This window comes from Geotrypetes seraphini, chromosome 2 (assembly GCF_902459505.1).
Source record: "Geotrypetes seraphini chromosome 2, aGeoSer1.1, whole genome shotgun sequence".
Lineage (NCBI taxonomy): Eukaryota > Metazoa > Chordata > Amphibia > Gymnophiona > Dermophiidae > Geotrypetes > Geotrypetes seraphini.
In genome coordinates, this window is record NC_047085.1 from 31,645,969 (window position 1) to 31,667,950 (window position 21,982).

General features: G+C 43.9%; 1 protein-coding gene across 2 annotated transcripts in view; it reads right to left on the reverse strand.

The window, feature by feature from the left end:
• TG (thyroglobulin) overlaps positions 1–21,982 on the reverse strand; it is a 230,637-nt gene that overhangs the window by 49,833 nt on the left and 158,822 nt on the right. For both annotated transcript variants that reach the window (XM_033933389.1, XM_033933388.1), the window contains 6 exons: positions 16,689–16,808; positions 15,656–15,736; positions 14,173–14,310; positions 10,397–10,573; positions 8,482–8,593; positions 2,052–2,131 (listed from right to left, as the gene is read on the reverse strand). In XM_033933389.1, the coding sequence (XP_033789280.1) occupies positions 2,052–2,131; positions 8,482–8,593; positions 10,397–10,573; positions 14,173–14,310; positions 15,656–15,736; positions 16,689–16,808 (708 nt within the window). The remainder of the gene's footprint in view (positions 1–2,051; positions 2,132–8,481; positions 8,594–10,396; positions 10,574–14,172; positions 14,311–15,655; positions 15,737–16,688; positions 16,809–21,982) is intronic.

Sequence of the window (21,982 nt, forward strand, 5' to 3'; positions counted from 1 at the left end):
AACACTTTAAAATCATACGTGTTTGAGGCTTATGCAGTTAAGGCAGAGCTTACAGGAATGGAGCACGAACAGGGACTCTAACACAACTCACGGGGATGGGACGGGGAAATTGATTTCTTATATTCTTAGAAGGATGTTAGGGTACATAGGGAAACGTATGGTCAGAAGGAGAAAGGAGGTATTGATGCCCCTCGTTTAGAATATTGTGTACAATTCTGGAAGCTGCACCTTCAAAAGATATAAACAGGATGGAGTCAATTCAGAGGAAGGCTACTAAAATGGTTGATGGTCTTCATCATAAGGCGTATGGGGATAGACTTAAAGATCTCAATATGTATCCACATAAGGCGAATCTCTTTCATTTGAACGGAAGCTCTGAAATGAGAGGTCATAGGATGAATTTAAGAGGTGATAGGCTCAGGAGTAATCTAAGGAAATACTTTTGTACAGAAAGGGTGGTAGATGCGTGGAACAGTTTCCCGAAAGAGGTGGTGGAGACGGAGACTGTGTCTGAATTCAAGAAAGCGTAGGATATGCATGTGGGATCTCTTAGTGAGAGGAAGAGATAATGGTTACTGCGGGTGGGCAGACTAGATGGGCCATTTGGCCTTTATCTGTCATCACTTTTCTGTTTTTATGCTAGGCACCACTAGGTGTGATTCTTCAATGGCACCTAACTTTGATTGATATGTGGCAGGTTCTGTTTTCTTTGGCGCTTACTCAGGCACCTTTTATACAGTAGAATTAAGACCTCATTTTATAAAGACACATAGGTGTCTTATCTTGCCTTTACAAAATAGGATTAAAATAGGCAGCTTTTTGGAATTCTCACATAGGTTTTGCTGTAAAATCAGACCCAAAATGAGACCAAACTGTCATGAAGTATTAAAGTATCTAGCAGGCCCTTTTTTTCATAAAAACATAAGAATTACCATACTGGGACAAACCGAAGGTCCATCAAGCCGAGTGTCCTGTTTCCAACAGTGGCCAACCAGGTTCCAAGTAGTGAAACAAACCGTGTATGGGGCATGGCCTAGTAGTTAAATGGGGCAGCCTATATGAAAATTTCTAATCATCCCCCCCCCACCCCTGGTACATTCTTCGGAAGCCCTCTCGCTGGTGCGTGGCTTGGGTCTCTAGCGGTGCAGGGCAGCCGCGATCTCTTTGGCATCCGGCCTGCCCCTGCACCGCTTGCTGAGTGGCTGAGGTCCTGTGCATCTTGCAAGTCCCGCAAGAGCTGACATCAGCCTTTCAGCGGGGGCAGGTCAGAAGAGATCGCGGCTGCCCTGCACCGCTGGAGACATGAGCTGTGAGCCAGCGAGAGGGCTTTCGAAAAATGTACCAGGAGTGGGGGGAGGGGGGATGAATGGAAAAGGCAGGGGAGGTACTGGAAGATAAGCCGCTGCTAATACCATGGGGCGGCTTATCTTTTGTTTTTTAAAACATAGGCCGCCCTTTTCTGTGGCCTATGCAGAGGGGCGGCCTTTATGTGGGGAAATATGGTATATTATGTAACTAATTGGCTTTATTTTTGTTTTCTTCTGTAACAGAATCCTGTATTTCCTTTTTTCAAAGTGTAATCTCTGATGTAAAATTAAATGCAATATAAAATAATTTTTTTAAAAAAACCACATACTAGGACATTACCTCATGTCTCATGACAGAGTGACACCCTAGACCAGGGGTGGGCAACTCCGGTCCTCAAGGGCCGGAATCCAGTCGGGTTTTCAGGAATTCCCCAATGAATATGCATTGAAAGCAGTGCATATAAATAGATCTCATGCATATTCATTGGGGAAATCCTGAAAACCCGACCGGATTCCGGCCCACGAGGACCGGATTTGCCCACCCCTCCCTTAGACATTGTGAACAAAGAGATGGTGCCCTCTAAATCACAATAGCATAGACAGATTATAACATCAGTGCGGTGTACATCAGTTAAAAAAGGAAAAGAACGCCAAATAATCTTGATACAAGGATAAGAAAGAGAATAAATAAATTAAATTTTAAAAAAACCAACCCAAGAGCAGTCTCAATGAAGCATACTGTACCTGTCGATAGAGAGACATTGAAAAATCCAAATCCTCTACAACAAGGGGCTGCATCACACCGACGTTCACATTCAAAAAATCTGACAAGAAAAGCACAAAACACCATTCACAGGATTAGTAAAATTGCAAACATGTTAAACCTCCTCTTGATAAATTTAAAAGCCGTCTTTTCTTGATTTTAACTGGAATTGCGGTTCAAATGATCACAACAAACTGGAAAAATCATGACAGGTTAAATTATACATTTTGGTGGACAAATGTATGTAATACATATAAATATGAGAGAATGAACGCAGAATGTTTAGGGTTTAGTGTTTTATTTAACAAAATATGGAGTCCATTGGCTTTATTTGCTGTTTCACATTAAAAGATAATATGTTCCCTTCTGAGTTTTTTCATTACACATCTGGCATGGGATGGGGGGTAAGGTAGGGAAAGGTACTGGAAAAATGGATATTAAATCTTCATATTAAAGTAATAAAGATGTTTAGTATTATTAATATTTATAATTGATGGAAAGGGGTTGGTATAGCAATGATTCTATAATATTGTTTGAGATAGTATATTCTTTGTTATGTTTTGTTATTTTTAATCTAAATGTATTACACTATTGTAGCTAAATAAAATAATAAAAATGTAAAAAAAAAATAAAAAAAATTGCAAACTCATAATTAGGTTCAGATCTCTTGTATTCTAAAATACTATGCACATCTTATGTAAATGTATCTGGCCCACCCATGCCCTTCCCATGGCCACACCCCCTTTTTAGTTGCGCGTAAAAAAAAAAATCTACCCATACATCTCTATCGAATAGCGCCTGCAAATTCAATTTGCTGCCCATTAGTGTCAATTGATTGTTAGTAGCTAATTATTGATGCTAATTGCCTCGTTACTTGGTTAAATTGTGCGTGCAAATTTGTGTACATTTTGCCCACCATTTATAGAATTGGGGGGATTATGTTTGAAAGTTGCCCCTCCCCTCGGGTGAAAGTATATACATGGATTTAGTCCTACCGATGGGTTACAATGGGGGAGAGAAAGGATGCATGGGAGTTCCATACGCACTTCCTGATTCATGCTTCACACCTGTGTCAAAAGCGGGTGCCACTTGCATGGTTACATCGACCAACATTATCCTAACAGCCCATTTTATTTTCAAAGGGAAACCCTTGTGGCAATTTTCTTTCTGAGAACTGGTTTTGCAGGCCCGTATGTACAATGAAAAAAATGCTTCTGTAACGTAAGGACACGCGAGGCTTTGAGAGCTAGACTAGAGAATGACACGGTGAAAAAATTGGTCCCCGTCACTGCCCCGTCCCCGTCTCACCATCCTCTGCACCGCCCCGTCACCGCCATTCCCTTCACCGCCCCGTCACCGCCACTGCCACCCCATTCACCGCCCCGTCAACGCCACTTCAACCCCATTCACCGCCCCGTCACCGTCACCGCTGCATACATAAAAGCCTCAATCGGGTACGATTTTATATACTTTTCTTTATTTACGTATAAAGGAAACATTCTTTAAAACTTTAAAACTTAGTTAAATATTAGTTAATAACTATACAAAAACAAACACGACATGTACTTTTAATGCTTACAATGTTAGCCTACATGGTAAGTAGACGCGGCCGCTGTACCTAATCGCGGCAAAGATCTCCCTGCCGTGATTAGCATAGTGACCGCGGCTACGGCTGCAAGTCTCCCCTCCCCCCAGCGATCACGGCAGGAGGGCACCCAACCCCTCCTGTAGACCCCCCCAACGGCCCTCCCGACAATCGCAGCAGAAGAGTACCCAACCCCTCCTGCCGGTCCTCCCAATGGCCTCCCCTAAGATCGCCGGCAGGAGGGTACCCAACCCCTCCTGCTGGACCCCCCCCAACGAACCCTCCCACCCCGGAACCCCCTTAGTCTTACTTTCCAAGTTGGACCGGACGGCTCCTCACACGTATGGCCAGCAGGCTTGCCTCCGTCCAAATGAGGCGGGCCCGCCCCTACCCTGCCCAACCCGCAGGATCCTAGGGCCTGATTGGTATAGGCACCTAAAGCCACTCCCGCTATAGGAGGGGCCTTAGGTGCTTGGGCCAATCAGGCCCTAGGATCCTGTGGGTTAGGCAGGGGAGGGGAGGGGCGGGCCCGCCTCATTTGGACGGAGGCAGGCCTGCTGGCCAGACGAGCGAGGAGCTGTCCGGTCCAACTTGGAAAGTAAGACTAAGGGTGGTGTTTCGGGATGGCGGGGTTTGTTGGGGGAGGGTCCGGCAGGAGGGGTTGGGCACCCTCCTATTGGCAATATAGGGGGCCGTTGGGGGGGCCGGCAGGAGGGGTTGGGCACCCTCCTACCAGTGATCATAGGGGGGCTGTTGGGGAGCTGGCAGGAGGGGTTGGATATCCTCCTGCTGCGATCGTCGGGGGGGCTGTTGGGGTAGGCAGGAGGGGATGGGTACCCTCCTGCCGCGATCGTTGGGGAGGGCTGGTTCTGTCGGCATGAAGGGCTGAGCACCTTCCTGCCGGCGATCGTCGGGGGGGGGGGGGCGGGTTCTATTGGCAGGAAGGGTTGATCTGACAAATGAGGAGCCAGTATATTGGGGGGCGGAGTCAATGCGGCAACGTGCAAGTTGGATCGAGAGTTGGAGGAGACAGACAACATGGCGGAGACATCAAACACCCGGTCACGAACACGGTGAAACACAGGTAAATAGCGGTTCCTAGAAGGGGGTACATTGGCCTGCGGGGACAAATCTTTTCACCGTTTTTGCGGGCGGTGAAAACTTTTGTCCCCGTGTCTGTGGTGATTTGGCTTTGGAGTCTCCATAACCCGCAGCCAAACCGCAGCCACGCCGCAGCTACCTGCGGGGATCGCTCCCCGTGTCATTCTCTAAGCTAGACCACGGCATCAATAACTAAACTAAAGCTTAACTTTGTCTACTGAGTCATCATTCTGAGAAGGCCCGACTCGGTTTACAGCAATTAAATAAACAGGGAATGATTTATAAATGATAAGTAGAAGAAAATAGCAACATTTCAAAAGAATTGATTTTCAAAATGTTTGGCAATTTTTTAAAGATTTACGGAAAAATTGAAACGAACTGGAACTCCTTAAGAAAAAGGGGAGATCATTCCAGAGTTGAGAGAATTTAAAGACCAAAGATTGACTCCTTTAATCCCTTTTTTTAGAAGGAAGGGAGAGTTTAAATTGTCGGATACCTCTCGCAAAGGAGAATCGGTAAACATTCCAAAATAAAGGAATAAGAGGATTAAAGATATCATGTGGAATTTTAAAAGAAATACAATCCTTTTTACCGGTCCAATAAAAAAAAGTATATCATTCTCCATTAGTTATCTATAGAATTAGCATACTCAATCATTGGGACTAGAGCACAAAAAATACTTTATCTTAATTAAATATTATATACTAGTATTCTAGCACATTAACGGGTGCTAGAATATATGTCTGTCTGTCTTTATTTCCATCTCTCTCTCTCTGTCCTGCTGTCTTTCTTTCTGTCTGTCTCTCTCCCTGGTCCCCTTTGTCTGTCTTTCTGTGTCTCTCCCTGTCTCTGTGTCTTTCTTCTTTTCTTTCTGTCTCCCTTCCTCCCGCTGGTGGTAGAATATATGTCTGTCTTTCTTTCTGTTTCTCTCCCTACCCCTGTCTTTTTCTTTCTGTCTCTCTTCCTCCCGCTGTCTTTCTTTCTGTCTCTTCCTCCCGCTGTCTTTCTTTCTGTCTCTCTCCCTCCCTGGCCCCCTTTGTCTGTCTGTCTGTCTTTCTGTCTCTCTCCCTGCCCCTGTCCCTGTGTCTTTCTTCCTATCTCCTTCCCTACTTCCCTGTCCAGCAGCCGCAGCATTCCCTCTCCCTCCATTTACTGCGAGAGGAGCCTGCATGGACCTAACAGCCCGAGCCCCCAGAAGTGTAACTTCCCGGCGGCTCCTCTCACAATCGCCACCTTCTCAGACACAGGAGCGGCTCGTGAAAGGAGCCGCTGCAGCGTCTTTGAAATTAAAAAAGAAACTTCGGTCCGGCTCCGTGCTCGGCCGCTGCGGCCGACAGCCACCGCAGCCTGCAGCCGCCAAAAGCCGCCACGGCCAACATCCGCCTTGAAGAGAGAAAGAGAGAGAGATTCACGCACATGCGCACTCCCACCTGCGGTGCCCTACAGCGCACAGAAAACGTAACACGCGGTGGGAGTGCGCATGCTTTTATTATATTAGATGTATGAGTGGGCATGATTCATTTTCTGGTCTTATATAGCTATTTTACCCCTTATGCTGGGTAGATCTGTGGGCAAGATGAATTATTGCTCTATAAAGCAGAGAAAGGGAAGCTGTCAGGAGACTTTCAAGAAGTAGGGTTACCAGATTTTCCGTCTGGAAAATCCGGACTCCTAGACCCCAGGCCTGCCCAGTTCTACCTATCCCTACCCTGGTCCTGCCCTATCCCTGCCTCCAATCTTGCCCCAGCCCCCCCCCACCCCCGCTTCCCACTCTTGTTGGGCAGGATATCTGCACATGCGCAGATGACGTCACACGCCATTCACGCGTGCGACATCGTGTCGTATCCACGCATGCGCCGATGCTCTACTGCACAAATGAAAGCTTTTCAAAACCCAAACAAAATTTCGGGTTTTGAAAAGCCATCTGGACCCCGGACATGTCCTCAAAAGGAAGACATGTCCAGGAAATCCGGTAACCCTATCAAGAAGGAAAGTTGAAGGGCACGTCTACTAAAGCAGTGTTTTTCAACCTTTTTACACCTATGGACCGGCAGAAATAAAATAATTATTCTGTGGACCGGCATCGGTCCGTGGACGGGCGGTTGAAGAACACTGGGCTAAGTCGTGGGCCAGACCCCGCCCATCTCTACCCAATCTCCGCCCCAGACCCCGCCCCCATAATAGTACTAATTGCACTTTGCACGTCCCGTGCCTCATCTGGAAGCTTTCACTTTGACGTTGTAACGTCAGAGAGAAGGCTTCCGGTTCAGGCGCAGGACGCCCGTAGGAGCCGCTGCCCGTGGCTTTGTGCACTGAATCAGTTAGGAAGAGGGAGTTGGCTTGAAGATAACGCTGCATCGATCACACCGTGGGCCTGATGCACGTGCTGGCCCTGTGGACCGGCACTGGTCCGTGGACCGGTGGTTGAAGAACACTGTACTAAAGTACGCTAGTTTACCCATTTAAAAAGTTTGCCTTCGAGATGCTTAAGGAAGAGACACTTTTCACAGCAGAAAAAGACCCTCACGGTCCATCCAGTCTGTCCAACAAGCTGACCAGCACTTCTCCCACCAGGTCATCCATGTTTAAATGCTGATTGTGAAGTTACCACCACGGTGGTTCAAAATATCGTTTTCCTCTAGGGCAGGGGTGTCAAAGTCCCGCCTCGAGGGCTGCAATCCAGTTGGATTTTCAAGATTTCCCCAATGAATTCATTCATGAGATCTATTAGCATGCAATGAAAGTAGTGCATGCAAATAGCTCTCGTGCATATTCATTGGGGAAATCCTGAAAACCCGACTGGATTGCGGCACTCGAGGAGGGACAATAGAACAACAATTCTTTCTTGATCAGTATAACAATAAAGAGATAACCCAGAAGGATTTTAGATCTAGTCCTGCTGTAGCCATGGAGTGAAGTAAGCAGCATGCAGTGACATAGTAAGGGGGGTGGCGGGACATTCCATGCGCCATCTTGATGGGGGCGCCAGCACCTCTCCGCCCCTCCATGCCATGTTTGCGCTCTCCCTTCCCCACCCCCATATCTCTGTAAAATCTTCACCAGCACGGGCAACTACTCTGGCCTGCTGCTCTTGCCAGCCTGGCTCCCTCTGAAATCACTTCCGGGTCGAGGAGCCACAGGCTCACACTGACAAAGATTTAAAGAGGTGGGTGGGCGAGAAGGTAGGGCGCACATGTGGCTTAGGGGTGTGAAAGGAGCAGGGGATAGAGGAGGGTGTAGAAGGAACAGGATGACGGAGAGGGAGATGCAGGGGGCACCACCGTCCTGGGTGACTCCTGACCTCACTATGCCACCGGCAGCACATACAGTCTGCCGTGAGAAAGTCATTCAGAGTAACTGGTCAAGTTCATGCCTCACTCATTACAAATCTCATCCCAATGGCAAATAAATCCAGAATATCTGCAACAGGGTTACCATGTGGCTCCAGAAAAAGGAGAACGGATTGAGACATCCGGGTTTTACTTCCATTGCTTTCAATGGAAATAAAACCTAGATGCTTCAATCCGTCTTCCTTTTCCTGGAACCATATGCTGCTAACTCTACTACAGGGTATTAATCAAGTTTCAACCCAGAGCTGAATTATTGTCATTATATAATATAAATTTGCGTTTTCATCTGGTACTTCTGAAGGAGGAAGGAAAGCAGACAAATAGGCCTCAAGAAACCCACTAACACTAAGTCATGAAATTCTAGCTTTTCCTTACCCTTCAGAAATGGATTTTCCAGCCATTGAAATTCTGTTGCTCACAGAAAATCCCGTTAGGTTTCGAAATGGCAGACGTGTGTAAAAATTCTTCACCTTTTCTTCCAAAAGCACTGCATAAATCATTGGAGGAAAAACAGGGTTTTTAGCTAGTCCTGAAAGGTGAATCAAGTGGACATTATTTATATATCAGGTCTAAAGAGCATGATATGGATTTCCAAAATCATATCAGATGTTACTTAAGATGACAAAGGATTTAAACAGAAGTACAACAAGGGGCATTTTCAATGTGATTTCTAGATTTGAGTTTACACACAACAGGGAGTCGTAGCTGGCTTTAAGAAAGGTTTGGGCACGTTCCTGGAGGTTTGGACAAGTTCTTGGAGGAAAAGTACGTAGTCTGTTATTGAGAAAGACACAGGGGAAGCCACTGCTTGCCCTGTATCGGTAGCATGGAATATTGCTACACCTTGGGTTTTGGTCAGGTACTAGTGGCCTGGATTGGCCACCATGAGAATGGGCTACTGGGCTTGATGGACCATTGGTCTGACCCAGTAAGGATTTTCTTATGTTCTTATGTGTTGTCAGAAATTCAGCCAAGGGTATAGTTGAAAAAGTCATTTTATTGATGAATATGTCACAATAACTCAAAGAATCGACACTGGCAGTGTTTTGGCATGCGTGCCTTTCCCTTTTTTTGTATATCTTTATTGATTTTCCAAGCTGGCAACAGTGCAGTAAATACATAAGATAATACAAGAAACAGCATGTACATCTTTCCAGGTTTACATGAAAAATCATTTTTACCCACTCACCCAATTCAATTAACTCAATGAATTCAATGAACCCAGTGTTCTTCAGTTTTTCTGTGGACACCGGTTCCTGTCTTATTTTCGCCTATACTTCTCAACGCTTCAACCCAAGTGTGAGTTCTCACGGTGCCTACAATCAAGACAGACTCTTGATAACGGCACGTATGCCGAAACACTGCCAGTGTCGAGTCTTTGAGCTATTGTGACATTCATCGATAAAGTGACATCTTGACCTCACGACTCCCTGTTGTGTGTTCCTATCTCGTGGTTGAGGCCAGTCTTTGGCTTCTGATTCGGTAAATTTGAGTTTAGACATTTTCGGAAAAACATCCAAATATCCAGTAGAGAAAATAGCCATTTTCAAACCAGAAAAACATCTTTCTTTTCAAAAGTGTGTTTGTCCTCCGTGCGTCTATCTTTTCAAATCATTCTCGGAAAAAAAAAAGTTCAAATGAAAAATGCGCAAAAATCAGTCATAGGAACACAGGAGGGGCCAGCAATCTTAGCGGACATGCCACACCGACATCCCACCAGAGCCCTGGCGCACCCTAGCTTTGACATGCAGCTCCTGATTGGTGAGGCCCGACTTTAGGGCAGGAAGAGGCGGTCGGAGCATACCGCGAGTGATTTCCTTCACTGGCCGGCGCTCCGGCTGCTCTCTCCTGCTGCCCTCTCCTGTCACCCCCGCTAAAAACCGTACTCGCGGGTTTTAAAGATTCGCGGGGGTTCCTGGAAAGGAACCCCTGCGAATATCGTGGGAGTACTGTACATCATTTATCACCAAAATACCCACAGGATTTTGTGAAGCTCTGTGTGGTTTCTCGACCATTGCGCTCAGCTACACATTGTTATTTGGTTATTCCAGCTCATAATATACGTTTACAGACTATGAGATGTAGTAGTTTCCTAGTGCGGGATTTGCTGAGTGGAACAGGCTCCCAGAATATACCAAGCATCAAAAAGATTTGTGTAAATTAAAAAAAATTGTTAAAGCATCATCTGTTTTGTAAGATGAAGTATATGAATTGGCAATTTTAATGTTTTGTTATCTTTTAATTGTGTACGTTTGGTTGTAATCCGCCATATATAAAAACAAATCCTCACCTTTCTTTTTGTACAGGAGCTGGGATTTCTGTGGTAGCACATTATAACAGTTCCCTGGAAAGACGTCGGTGAAGTTGTCGCAGATCTGAGCTTCTGGGTAAAGTGTGCAGGTAAAATAAAGCTGCGAGGAATCTTGGAGGTCAACCACCTGGCAAAAGTCACCCTCTTCAGCGCAGCCTAAAACATGAAGCACTCACATTTTAACTGTGCCTTTAAGAAAATGTTTTTTTTAAATCTTCTCTATACAATAAAAAGCGATACACACCATCACCTTTAAGAACTCCATTACATACTTCCATAATTTTGAGGTACAGTATAATCCCGTTATACCGGACTCACTTATAACAGAACCTCCGCTGGTCCCGGCCGAGTGCCATTATAAACATACAGAAAATCATCGGATATAGCGGACTCGCATATAAATGACTTTCGGATATAAACGGACAACCAATTTGGTCCCCAGAGCCGCTTTTAGCTGTAGTTTTATTTGGCTATAACGGACACACAGGCTACGCTTACAAGGCATGTGGCATGCCGGTGATATAGTATCAAAATGCAGCCCAGATAAAAAACAGAGTATTTTTCTTTTCAGTACAGTATGACATAATGCTTTAGAACATCTTTTAGGGTTCTGGTTTTGCAATCATTTTGTGCCATACCAATGTTTTGCTGAGTTTTGTTCTTGACGTTGCTGATATGCTTCTGCAGTGACTGTTGTTCATCGATTGTACGTTGTTTCAAGTTGACCTAAATAAAGTTTTTTTAAAAATGCAACTCTGGATATAACGGACTGTTTTTCCAGGTCCCTTGAAGTCTGTTATAAAGGGATTGTACTGTATTATTGAATATCTTTTAAAATATACAGTATACTTGTATATGTTTATTAGAGATTTAGGAAATCTGTATCACAAGGGTTATGATATAGTCTCCCAGCAGCGAAAAAAGGAAAAAAACTGCAGGAAATAGCGATTTGTTGAACAGCTAAACGAGCTTTTGATTTTGCACTACGGATTTTGCACTACAGATTTTGCACTACGGATTTTGCACTACGGAGGGGCACAATCTGCTCGTTTAGCTGCTCAACAAATCACTATTTCCAGTTCGTATCCATATGGTACCCTAGTACAGGGGTAGGCAATTCCGGTCCTCAAGAGCCGGAGCCAGCTCAGGTTTTCTGGATATCCATAATGAATATGTATGAGATGGATTTGCATGCACTGCCTCCTTGAGATGCAAATCTCTCTCATGCATATATATTGTGGATATCCTGAAAACTTGACCTGGCTCCGGCTCTCAAGGACCGGAATTGCCTACCCCTGTCCTAGTATATGATACTCTCCAGGACCCCTGAGGAAGGAGTGTTTCTTCGAAACACGGACCGTGTTGGGTAAAACTCTATTTAAGAGGACAAGAATATCCAATAGTTTTTTCTCTTAAAATTCTGGGAGTTATACTAGACCGTCATTTAACCTACCGATATGCTTGCTAAGAACTGTTTCTTTGCATTATGGAAATTGCGTTCCATTAAAAAATATTTTGACCCTACTTCTTTTAGATTAGTTCAAGCATTAATCTTATCTATTTTTGACTGCAATATAATCTATTTGGGAGCTTATAAAACCATCTTAGGAAGATTAAGGCTAATCCAAAATACAGTGGTCCGTCTAATTTTTGGATTGAAAAAACAGGAACATGTCAGCCCTTATTACCATCATCTGTACTGGTTGCCAATGGAAGCAAGAATAATTTTCAAATTTGCTTGTATTTGCTTTAAGATGTTATTTGGATTAGCTCTGTCATATCTTTTCTCTCATTTCAAATTGTACTGTCCGACTAAGTCTACTCGGCATACTGGTTTATTCACTTTTCCTAATCCTAAAAATTGCCGTCATAAAAAGTTTTTTGATCGATCTTTGGCTTATTAAGCAGGTAAAATTCAAGTATGGTTAGACGATTTGATTCAACAGCCTGCATCTTATTGCACTTTTAGAAAATTAGTTAAAACCTATCTGTTCAAAAAATTTGTTACTTGATGGATGACTATGTCATAGTTTTCTTACTGAATTTATAATTGAAATATTGTACTTTGCCTTTTTGCGTGCTTTATATCATCACTTGAATGTTCAGTCCTCTTATTTTGTGAACCGCCTAGAACGTTTTGGGTGTTGGCGGCATAGAAAAATTAAGTTATTATTATTATGTGGGCCATATGTTGGATACAAACTTTTTTGTTTGTATTTATGTGGATTGATTAAAGTCGTGGCATCTTGTACACCATTCCTACAGTTGGTTTTTTTTTTTTTTCTTTTTTCGTTGTTCGACTTATTACTGAAGATTTTTTGCTTGTGTTTGCTTTATAGTTTCCCAGCAGAACATTGGCCACATGTTACTACTATAATGATCAGAAATGGGAACTTGGACCAGTTTAGCTGAGATATTTTTCTGCGAGATATATTGTCTTTCCTGCACCAATCCAATTTTCTGTGATCTACAGAGGTTATTAGTATATGGAAACCTATTTTCAACTAACACAACAACCGTCTGGATTTCGATTTTAAACACGCTGTTATGAAAATTTGATTTTTTAAATTTTATTTAGTTGGATTTAGCTAATTTTTTTCAGTAGTAGGTCTTTTTCTATGCCCAATCTATGATTGTGCAATGGGGGGTTAACAGACTTGCCTGAGATTCAGGTAAGGAACCACTCAGGGGCAGATTCGCAAAACTAAAATCTGTCTTTAACGTGCTCACTAAACCGGTTCCAGCCGGTTTAGCGCGCACATATTTTAGCGGCAGATTATTAAAACAGCTTACCGTGGTCTTTTCCGAGTTTTCTAGCAGTCTCTGATACTGCCATGCAAATGCAGAACAAGGTCATTAGTATTAAAATGAGCACTCTATAATCACCGAGTGATTCCCTAACCTCGTTGTGTCCTATTTGCAGGCAAAATTTACCAACAGGTCTGAGCTGTCGTTGCCTTACTTTCTGATCAGTGCCTGAGCACTGATTGCCTCAGGCACTGACAGGAAATTAAGGCTTGACAGCTCAGAAAATATTGCCATCAAGCAATAACCCCCCCCCCCCCCCGACACCCTCCCCCCCAGCAGCGGGAGAGATGCTTACTCCCTCCCACCAAGCAATGCCCCCGACACACCCCCTGACAGTGGGAGAGATGCCCACTCCCTCCCGACACCCCTCCTCCATGACTCTGATGACCCCTCCCCTTACCTTGTTACAATGGGTGGCTGGAGGGATGCCTACTTCCTCTAGCCATCAGGCCCGCCTCTTCAAAATGGCGGGCCTTCCCCGGTGCATCTTGGGATGCACTGGGGAGGGGCCTAAGACTGATTTGTCCAGGTTGTTTAAGGCCCCTCCTATGGGAGGAGTCTTAGGTGGTCTGAACCATTTAGAAACTTAGGCCCCTCTCTACTGCATCCAGGGATCCAGCATTGAATACAGCTGGCAGATGAAAATTTACCTCAATATATGTCTACCGTACATCATACTTCCTCAAAAAAGATCACGGCTGTAAATGTTATTAACAGGGGAATTCATCAACAGGCACTAAGCAATTTAGTACACCCTAATGATTAGCAAACACTAAGACACCCTTAGAATATATTAGCTGCCTTAGTATTTAGCATGTGCTAATCATTAGCTACATTGCTTATCGCCTGTTGATGAATTCTCCCCTAACCTTCTTAATGCATGTATTTCAATGAATAGAGCACACGCCAGACTAGCACAAGTAATAAACCGATTTCTGATTTCTTACGCGTGAGGCACCAGCGTTTTGCCTGCTCAGAAGAGTAAGTCTGCTTGGAAATCATATATTGTTGCTTGGGCAAAGGACGGCTCTGGTCGTTACGGGTTGTGTTGCTGTCGAGCAAGAAGAACATATCCACGGCAGAACCTGAAACAAACAAAAATCCCACATATATTAATTTATTTTCGGTGTTTATCTTTTTATTGGTAGCTTAGGTTCTGTTATATAATAGTACAGTAGATATTGCCCTGGCCCAGAGTGCATGCAATCTGAAGGGCTAGAGCAGGGGTGTCAAAGTCCCTCCTCAAGGGCCGCAATCCAATCGGGTTTTCAGGATTTCCCCAATGAATATGCATGAGATCTATTTGCATGCACTGCTTTCATTGTATGCTAATAGATCTCATGCATATTCATTGGGGAAATCCTGAAAACCTGACTGGATTGTGGCCCTCGAGGACCGACTTTGACACCTGTGGGCTAGAGGTACGAACTATATTATGGTACTACCCTGCATTATTGCACATTAATAAGCGTTAATATGGTTTAATACACATTTTTAAAATTGTTAGGGAGGCCTCTTTACTAATAATTTGCATTCATGACAACAGCATTTATTAAATACTAATTGGATATCTAGCTGTAAGTTTGTATATGAGGAAATGGAAGCTGAGATGACTTGCCCAAGCTTACAAGGAGCATCAAGAGGATTTGAATCTTTGCTTCCTTGGCTCTCAACCTGCTGATCTGAGACTATTCTATGAAGGAAAGTTGATGCTTTCTTTCCTGTACAGAATATTAGTGTAGCTGGGCAAATACATGCCTATATATCTTAGGTACAACCATTTATATCAGCCATAAAATTGGTCAAAATGCTTGTGCCAAGATAGCTACAAACGTAGCCATGGAACCAGGAAGTGATGTCAGAAGGGAGCCAAGGCCGTCACGAGCAGCAAGTGGAAGATGCAGCTCACGCTGGAGAACATTTCAAGAGATATGTGAGAGGGTGGAGAAGATGAGAGGTGCTACCACTGGTGCCCCCCCCCATGAAGATGGCAACTCGAGCAGTCTGTCCTGCCCTCCTATGCCACTGAACAGAATATTGCAAGAAAAAGAAGAGGGTAATGGGATGATTACAACCATATCATAAAACTGGGCTCCTAGAATCATGGGGGTCGGTTCTTATACCGAATATCTTCTCCCCATAATATTAGTTTGCGTTCATGTGAGCACTTGTTTTGGGTATAGCTTGTTTTGATATTTTGCATTATATACTATGCAAAATATGTGCATATTTACAGAATACGCTTAGGTAGAATTTTGTCATTTATAAGCATATGTGCATATACACGCATATATCATATGCTAATCAATTGCACACACAATCAGCACATAAATGTTAGCACCCACTTTAGAGCATTATCCCCTTAACCTTAGCACAGGTTAGCAAACAGGTTCGTTAGTGTACATGTTTTGTGCTGCTGGATTTTAGTACCTGTTAACACGCTGGAATTCTGTCCTTGGAATACAGCACCGTCACATTCAGGAGATGATGTCCGGGTGAGTACATCAGCATCTAGAAAATAAGCCATGCCCAATTCATTTTTTCTGGATCATGTATCATCACTACTGTACCAGGAACACTGGCTCCCGGGACCTACATGAATTCACTTTAAACTCCTCATTCTCACACATAGGGCACTCTGGATGGGCCATTTGGCCTTTATCGGCCATCATGTTTCTATGTTTATCTTGACTCCATGGTTATCCCATACTCTATGCCCCAAGTGCTATGCTCCTCCCAAGACTTTCGCTTAATAAACACCCCCCCCCCAATCAACTGTGCCCATCTTGATGGTTCTTTGGACTTACCCCTGATCACGCATATTACCATAAGTTTATTAATTAATTAATTTCTTCCATTTGTTAGTCGCACATAACCTGTAAAAGCTCTAGGCAATGTTACAGAGGAAGGGGTTAGATAAGGGTAGGGAGGACTTTGGAAGGTTGGAAAGAGTAAGGAGAGGGAATAGAAGGGAGGAACCGTTAATAGAATTCTGGGGAAATTTAAATGATAAAACAAAACAAAGGGGTAAAAACAGGGAATGAGAATAAAAATAATTCATAAACTGGAAATAAAATTGAAAAATAAAATCAAAAGTGTCTAAACAGAAGTCCAGCTTTAGAGAGCTCTAAAGAGTTTGGTCTTTCAACGGGCTTATGGAAAACCTTGATTCTGGACCAGGCAATTGGTCTGGGAAGCTGTGCCTGCTTTTCTCTTCCTAAACCTCCCCTAGTTGTCTATCCTTGAGCTTTCCAGAAGTTTATTTCGTACTCTGTCTTATTGATTTGTTGCCGTTCCGTCCCATCTTTTGTTTGTAGACTTGTAGATCACTTTAATGTCCTCATTCACCAGAGGCGGTATAGAAAATGTATTTGTTTTGGAAGTTTAAGTGAAAACGCATTGTAGGGTAAACTATGGCACAGTTAAATAAGGACAGTGATGAAGACTGTGGTTGAAATCTCACCCGTCCAGAGATACACCCTCTGAAATCTGGTAAACATCCTCTGAATTTCTTCTTTCACTTCAGCAGTTAGCTTTGTGCTGTATTCCACTTTTCCAATACTTTTTGAAAGCAAAGAATAAGCTGAAAAATAAAATCAGATGACAGCATATCATCTAGAGTAGACGGAACAACAAATTGAGAAGAATTATTGTTCATTTATAACCTGGAAAACAAAGAAAAACACGGAAATCTAGCCACTTTACTGATACTTTACAGAATCGGCTTCAACAAGGACCAAATTCACTACGAAAGAAAAGTGAATCTTTCTACAGACTTGCATTGCCAGAGCAGGGGGCTGACCTGCTGAGTGGAAGATTTAGGGTCCGCCCCAGCCCGCTCCACTCTGTCCATTGCTCTGCCTTTCCCCACCTGTTCCTCCTATTGCTTCGCCCCTGACCAGAGGCAAAAGAAGTGGCCTCCCCATCCAGTGGCAGCGGGAAAAGCCTTCATAAAACGCCACCTCCTGCTGCTGCGGGATTTAGCGGTAGCTGAGTTGAAATTTTATGAAGGTGTTTCCTGCTGCTGCTGCACGAGGAGACCACTCAATGGAAGACCGTAGCTGCCTGGTGGGAGAAGACCTGTAAAAGCAGGAGTCTCACGCTGAAAGAGTGAAGCTTGGCAGGTCTGTATTACCAGGACATGAATGAGGAGCAAAACACAATTAAGCATCTTCAGATGGTAGCAGTTCATTTGCTCTCTCATCAGGTCAGAGCAGTAGTATCACATTCTCCACCCACTCATTCATCTCTGCTTATTTAAAGAGCAGGAATAAGGATTCTACCGAGGGTGTGCAGGCAATCAATATCCTTATAGTGAAATTACATCCGCAGGCCTCCCCTCATCTGCTCCTGAGGGCAAAACACCTCCATTAGCTACGTGTTTGAGATTTCAGACCAGTTGAAGTCACGAAGGGTGGGCTCAACCTTCAGTTGCAGCCCAGCTAACCCAAAGGAGGGCTAGAACTGGGAGTTTGGCCAGCCAAAGCACCCTATGGACAATTGGGGGAGGGGTGGGGAAAGGTTAAGGCAGAGTGAGCAGCAGATTGTAAGTGGACTTGCCTGAAGCTGTCATATTTCTACCCTTTCTGCTGCTGGTGCACTTGTGCGGCTGGACTGGGCCCTCCGTACATCGCTGACGTGAACATGACACAAAGATGTTTGACTTGAGGCACTGGGTCTGACCACCTTTACAGCTGGGGTGAGGCCTTTGTGCTAGGTGTAGAAATTTCATTGGAAGGAGGTCTGACTAATCACCACTCATGCTGCTGGATAAGGCTACCTCACCCAAAACCAACAAAGCTCCTTTTGAAAAAGAGGTTGGGCCAGATCCTTACTCCTTGATGGGTTGGGAAGATACCTCCCAAAATACAGTGGCAACTAATGGATTGAAATTTTATATAATACCTGGACGGACCCCAATAAAAAACGTGACAAATTGATTAATGTAAATAAACGCTTTGACTATGTTCTTCTCATGTTTCTGACTTACATGGGTGAGATAAAAGACCACCCAATCAACACAATAAAAAAACTACAGACCGTCCAGAACACAGCCCTCAGACTCATATACTCACTCAGCAAATACGACCACATTACCAAAGCATACTTAGAATCTCACTGGCTACCAATAAAAGCAAGAACACAATTCAAACTCTACTGTCTCCTATTCAAAGTAACCCACAGCGCGGCACCCAGCTACCTAAACAACCGTTTTCACTACTATCTCTTATCCAGAAGAAGGAGAACACAGAACATTTTCACCTACCCTCCTCTCAATGGTACTCGACGTAAGAAACTTTATGACAACCTACTAGGGACACAGGCAGCTAATATTGACTCCGACATCTCAAAATTATTGATCGAAATTACAGACATAAAAGAGTTCCGAAAAGAAATAAAAACACTACTGTTCAAAAAATATCTCCCATCAATCTAAACCGCCATCTAATGAGTTCCCAATCAATTCCTTTGGGAATAGAATCTCTTTATCCAACCCAAACTAAACACCCCTACTGTCCATATCATCAACATTAATTAACCAACATCATGCAATCATCAAAACAATAAATACACCTCCGCTTATAGGCATATGATGCTACTCTCCACCCGAAGAAACTTGACTCAGCTCATGTAACATCTTTTGTAATCTAGAATATATGGTAATTCTTTATTCTCCACCAGTTGTAAATTGACTCAGTTGCTATGTAACATCTCCTGTGATATTGAATGTACTGTAATTCTTCACTATTACCTGTAATTAACTCTTCTCCTGTAATGTAATTCTACTGGAAATGCCCAGATATCATCTTTATTGTAATCCGCCTAGAACCGCAAGGCACAGGCGGAATAGAAATCCCTAATGTAATGTAATGTAATATTTATTTATTCATTCAATTTTCTATATTGTTCTCCCAAGGGAGCTCAGAAATGTTTACATGAATTTATTCAGGTACTCAAGCATTTTTCCCTCTCTGTCCCAGTGGGCTCACAATCTATCTAAAGTACCTGGGGCAATGGGGGGATGAAGTGACTTGCCCAAGGTCACATGGAGCACCGTGGGTTTGAACCCACAACCTCAGGGTGCTGAGGCTGTAGCTCTACTCGGGACTCGGAAGTTTGCCACAGCCACGTTTGCCTCACATGCTTTCTGTTTGTATTTTCACAACCATCTACACGGAAATTGAACAGCTATCATAGACTCTTGACAAAGGCAGGATTGCCGAAATGCTGCCAGTGCCGAGTCCACTTGTTGACACTGTGCTGTTCTTCAAATAAAGTACGCTTTGGAACCACCCATCGCTGAGTGTTTGACACCTTTTGCCTTACGACTTCCCCTTTCAGGATTTGCCACCTTCATCGTCGAGACCCATATCTGGCTCTCTTTTCCAGGCTGTAGCTTTAACCACACTCTCCCCACATAGGATGATATTAAAGCCTCTGGGCTGAAGAGGGTTGAAAAAAAATATGCAAAACAGAGCAATAAAGCTTCTCTTTCAAGTCGGAAAATATGATCAGGACAGGATTAGGCACAAAATTCTGCTCTTGACTGGAAATTCTCTTCCCTTTTCTACCCAGGCTCATATTTGTTATGTTCCCAGCACGAGAACCTTCTTTCCATCCCAGCTCTAGCTCAAGTTTGAGTTGACGTTACTAGACGAGCAACATTTTTCTTTTTAGCCAACTCGCTGGAATTCGCCGCCCACCTTCCAGAAGGCTTGAGACATCCTGGCAAAAGTTTAAGTCGGGTCTAAAAATACACTTTTACACAGTAGTGTCTGGGAGCTAGGTCAGCTGGAATGGCGGTAGGTGCTGTTATACTGGGCTAACACTGTTCATTTTGGGGCCCAATATTCCAAAAAATAAAAAGTAGAGCTCCCAAGTTGAGCGTATAAGAACATAAGAACAGCCTTACTGGGTCAGACCAATGGTCCATCATGTCCAGCAGCCCGTTCTCACAGTGGCCAATCCAGTTCACTAGTACCTGGCCAAAACCTAAAGAGTGCCCTATTTTTGGCCAATTTAGGAACCTAAGGTGGTTATTTTAGACGTGCTATTTCTGTTGTAGACATCAGAAAACTTTTATTTATTTTATTTCTTCCATTTGTGCGTTGCAAGCTCTAGGTGACATTACAGAGGAAGGGGTTAGAAGAGGGCAGGGAGGACTATGGAGGGCAGGAGAGGAGGTATTTAAATGTCCATATCCCAATTTTACAAAGCCAGGATATGTCTATCACTGTACATCCAAATCTGAAGGAAGTGTACTCTGTGTGTGTTTTAGGTAAAGGGTCATGGATTTGATATACTGCCTTTCTGTGGGTACAGTCAAAGCGGTTCATATATACAACCCTAAGCACCCTGAGAAACTCCATAAGCCCCTACTTGTCCTGTTGTCTGTAAGCTCTACGGAGCAGGGACCGTCTCTTAACTATGTTGCTGTACAGCACTGCACATGCCTATCAGTGTTATAGAAATGTTAAAACAGTATCAGTAGTATATGCAGGTACTTTTTCCTATCCCCAGTGGGATCACAATCCAAGTGGGGCAACGGAGGGTTAAGTGACTTGCCCAAGGTCATGAGGAGCAGTTCTCCAGATTTTCAGCCCACTGCACTAACCACTAGAGAGGGGGCCAAAATATGGGCATCCATGTCTAGAAGGGGGTGGGGGTGCGGAATAGGGACAGTTCTCCTGAGGCGCGGTCTTCCTAAGGGCAAGGCCCCCTTCCTCCTCTCTACTCTCTTGCTGCACACGAGCGGCCCTTGCCTTCATCCATACCTTTTTTACTTCCCCGGCGCGAGATTGCTGCCGCGCAGGACCTACGCCTAGGGAGTGACGTCAAAGGGCGAGCTGACACCAATGTGGGCATACTGCTCATGCCGGAGAAGTTAAAAAGTATGGGAAAAGGAAAGGGGGCAAGCGCATGTGTGGCGGAGGGGGGGGGCGGGGCAGGGAGAGGTGTCACCGCCCCGGGGGCCACTTACCCTTACTACGCCACTGGATCTAGTGCATGGTGTATCCAAGTTACAGAAAGGTGCTCTGAATAAGCAGCTGTTCACTGGAAGGATTATTTCTTTCTTTTACTATTTATACACGGCTTATATCCTAAACAGTTTACTTTCAGGTACTCAAATATTTCTCCCTATTATGGAAATTGCGTACTATTCAAAAATATTTTGACCCTATTTCTTTCAGACTTTTATAAAACGTTATATTGTACTGTGGCTTCTTATGTGTTCTGTTTCGTCACTGAATTGTTCAGTCCTCTTACTTTGTGAACCGTCTAGAACTCTTTGGGTGTTGGCGGTATAGAAAAATAAAGTTATTATTATTATTATCTGTCCTGGTGGGCTCACAATCTGTGGAATGCGCTTCCTGAGCAGATTCGTCAGGTTCCTGCACTGTTATCTTTTTGTAAGTGTTTGAAGGCTTATTACTTTCAGGAGGCCTTTGGTTGTGTATTGGGGAGATTTTACAATTTTATAGACATTTTCCTTTTAGGTGAGTTATAAGAGAATGGTGGGGGTTTTTTTATGTGTACATGTTTGGTTGTTTGTCTATTTATGCTTTTTCATGTTGAATGTAACCCGCATAGATTTTGGGATATGCGGGATATAAATGTTTTAAATGTTAAAAAAATCTGACTAATGTGCCTGGGGCAATGCAGCATTAGGTCACTTGCCCAGGGTCACAAGGAACAGTGCTGGGCTTGAACCTGCAACCTCAGGGTGCTGAGGCCACAGCCTTAACCACTAGGCCA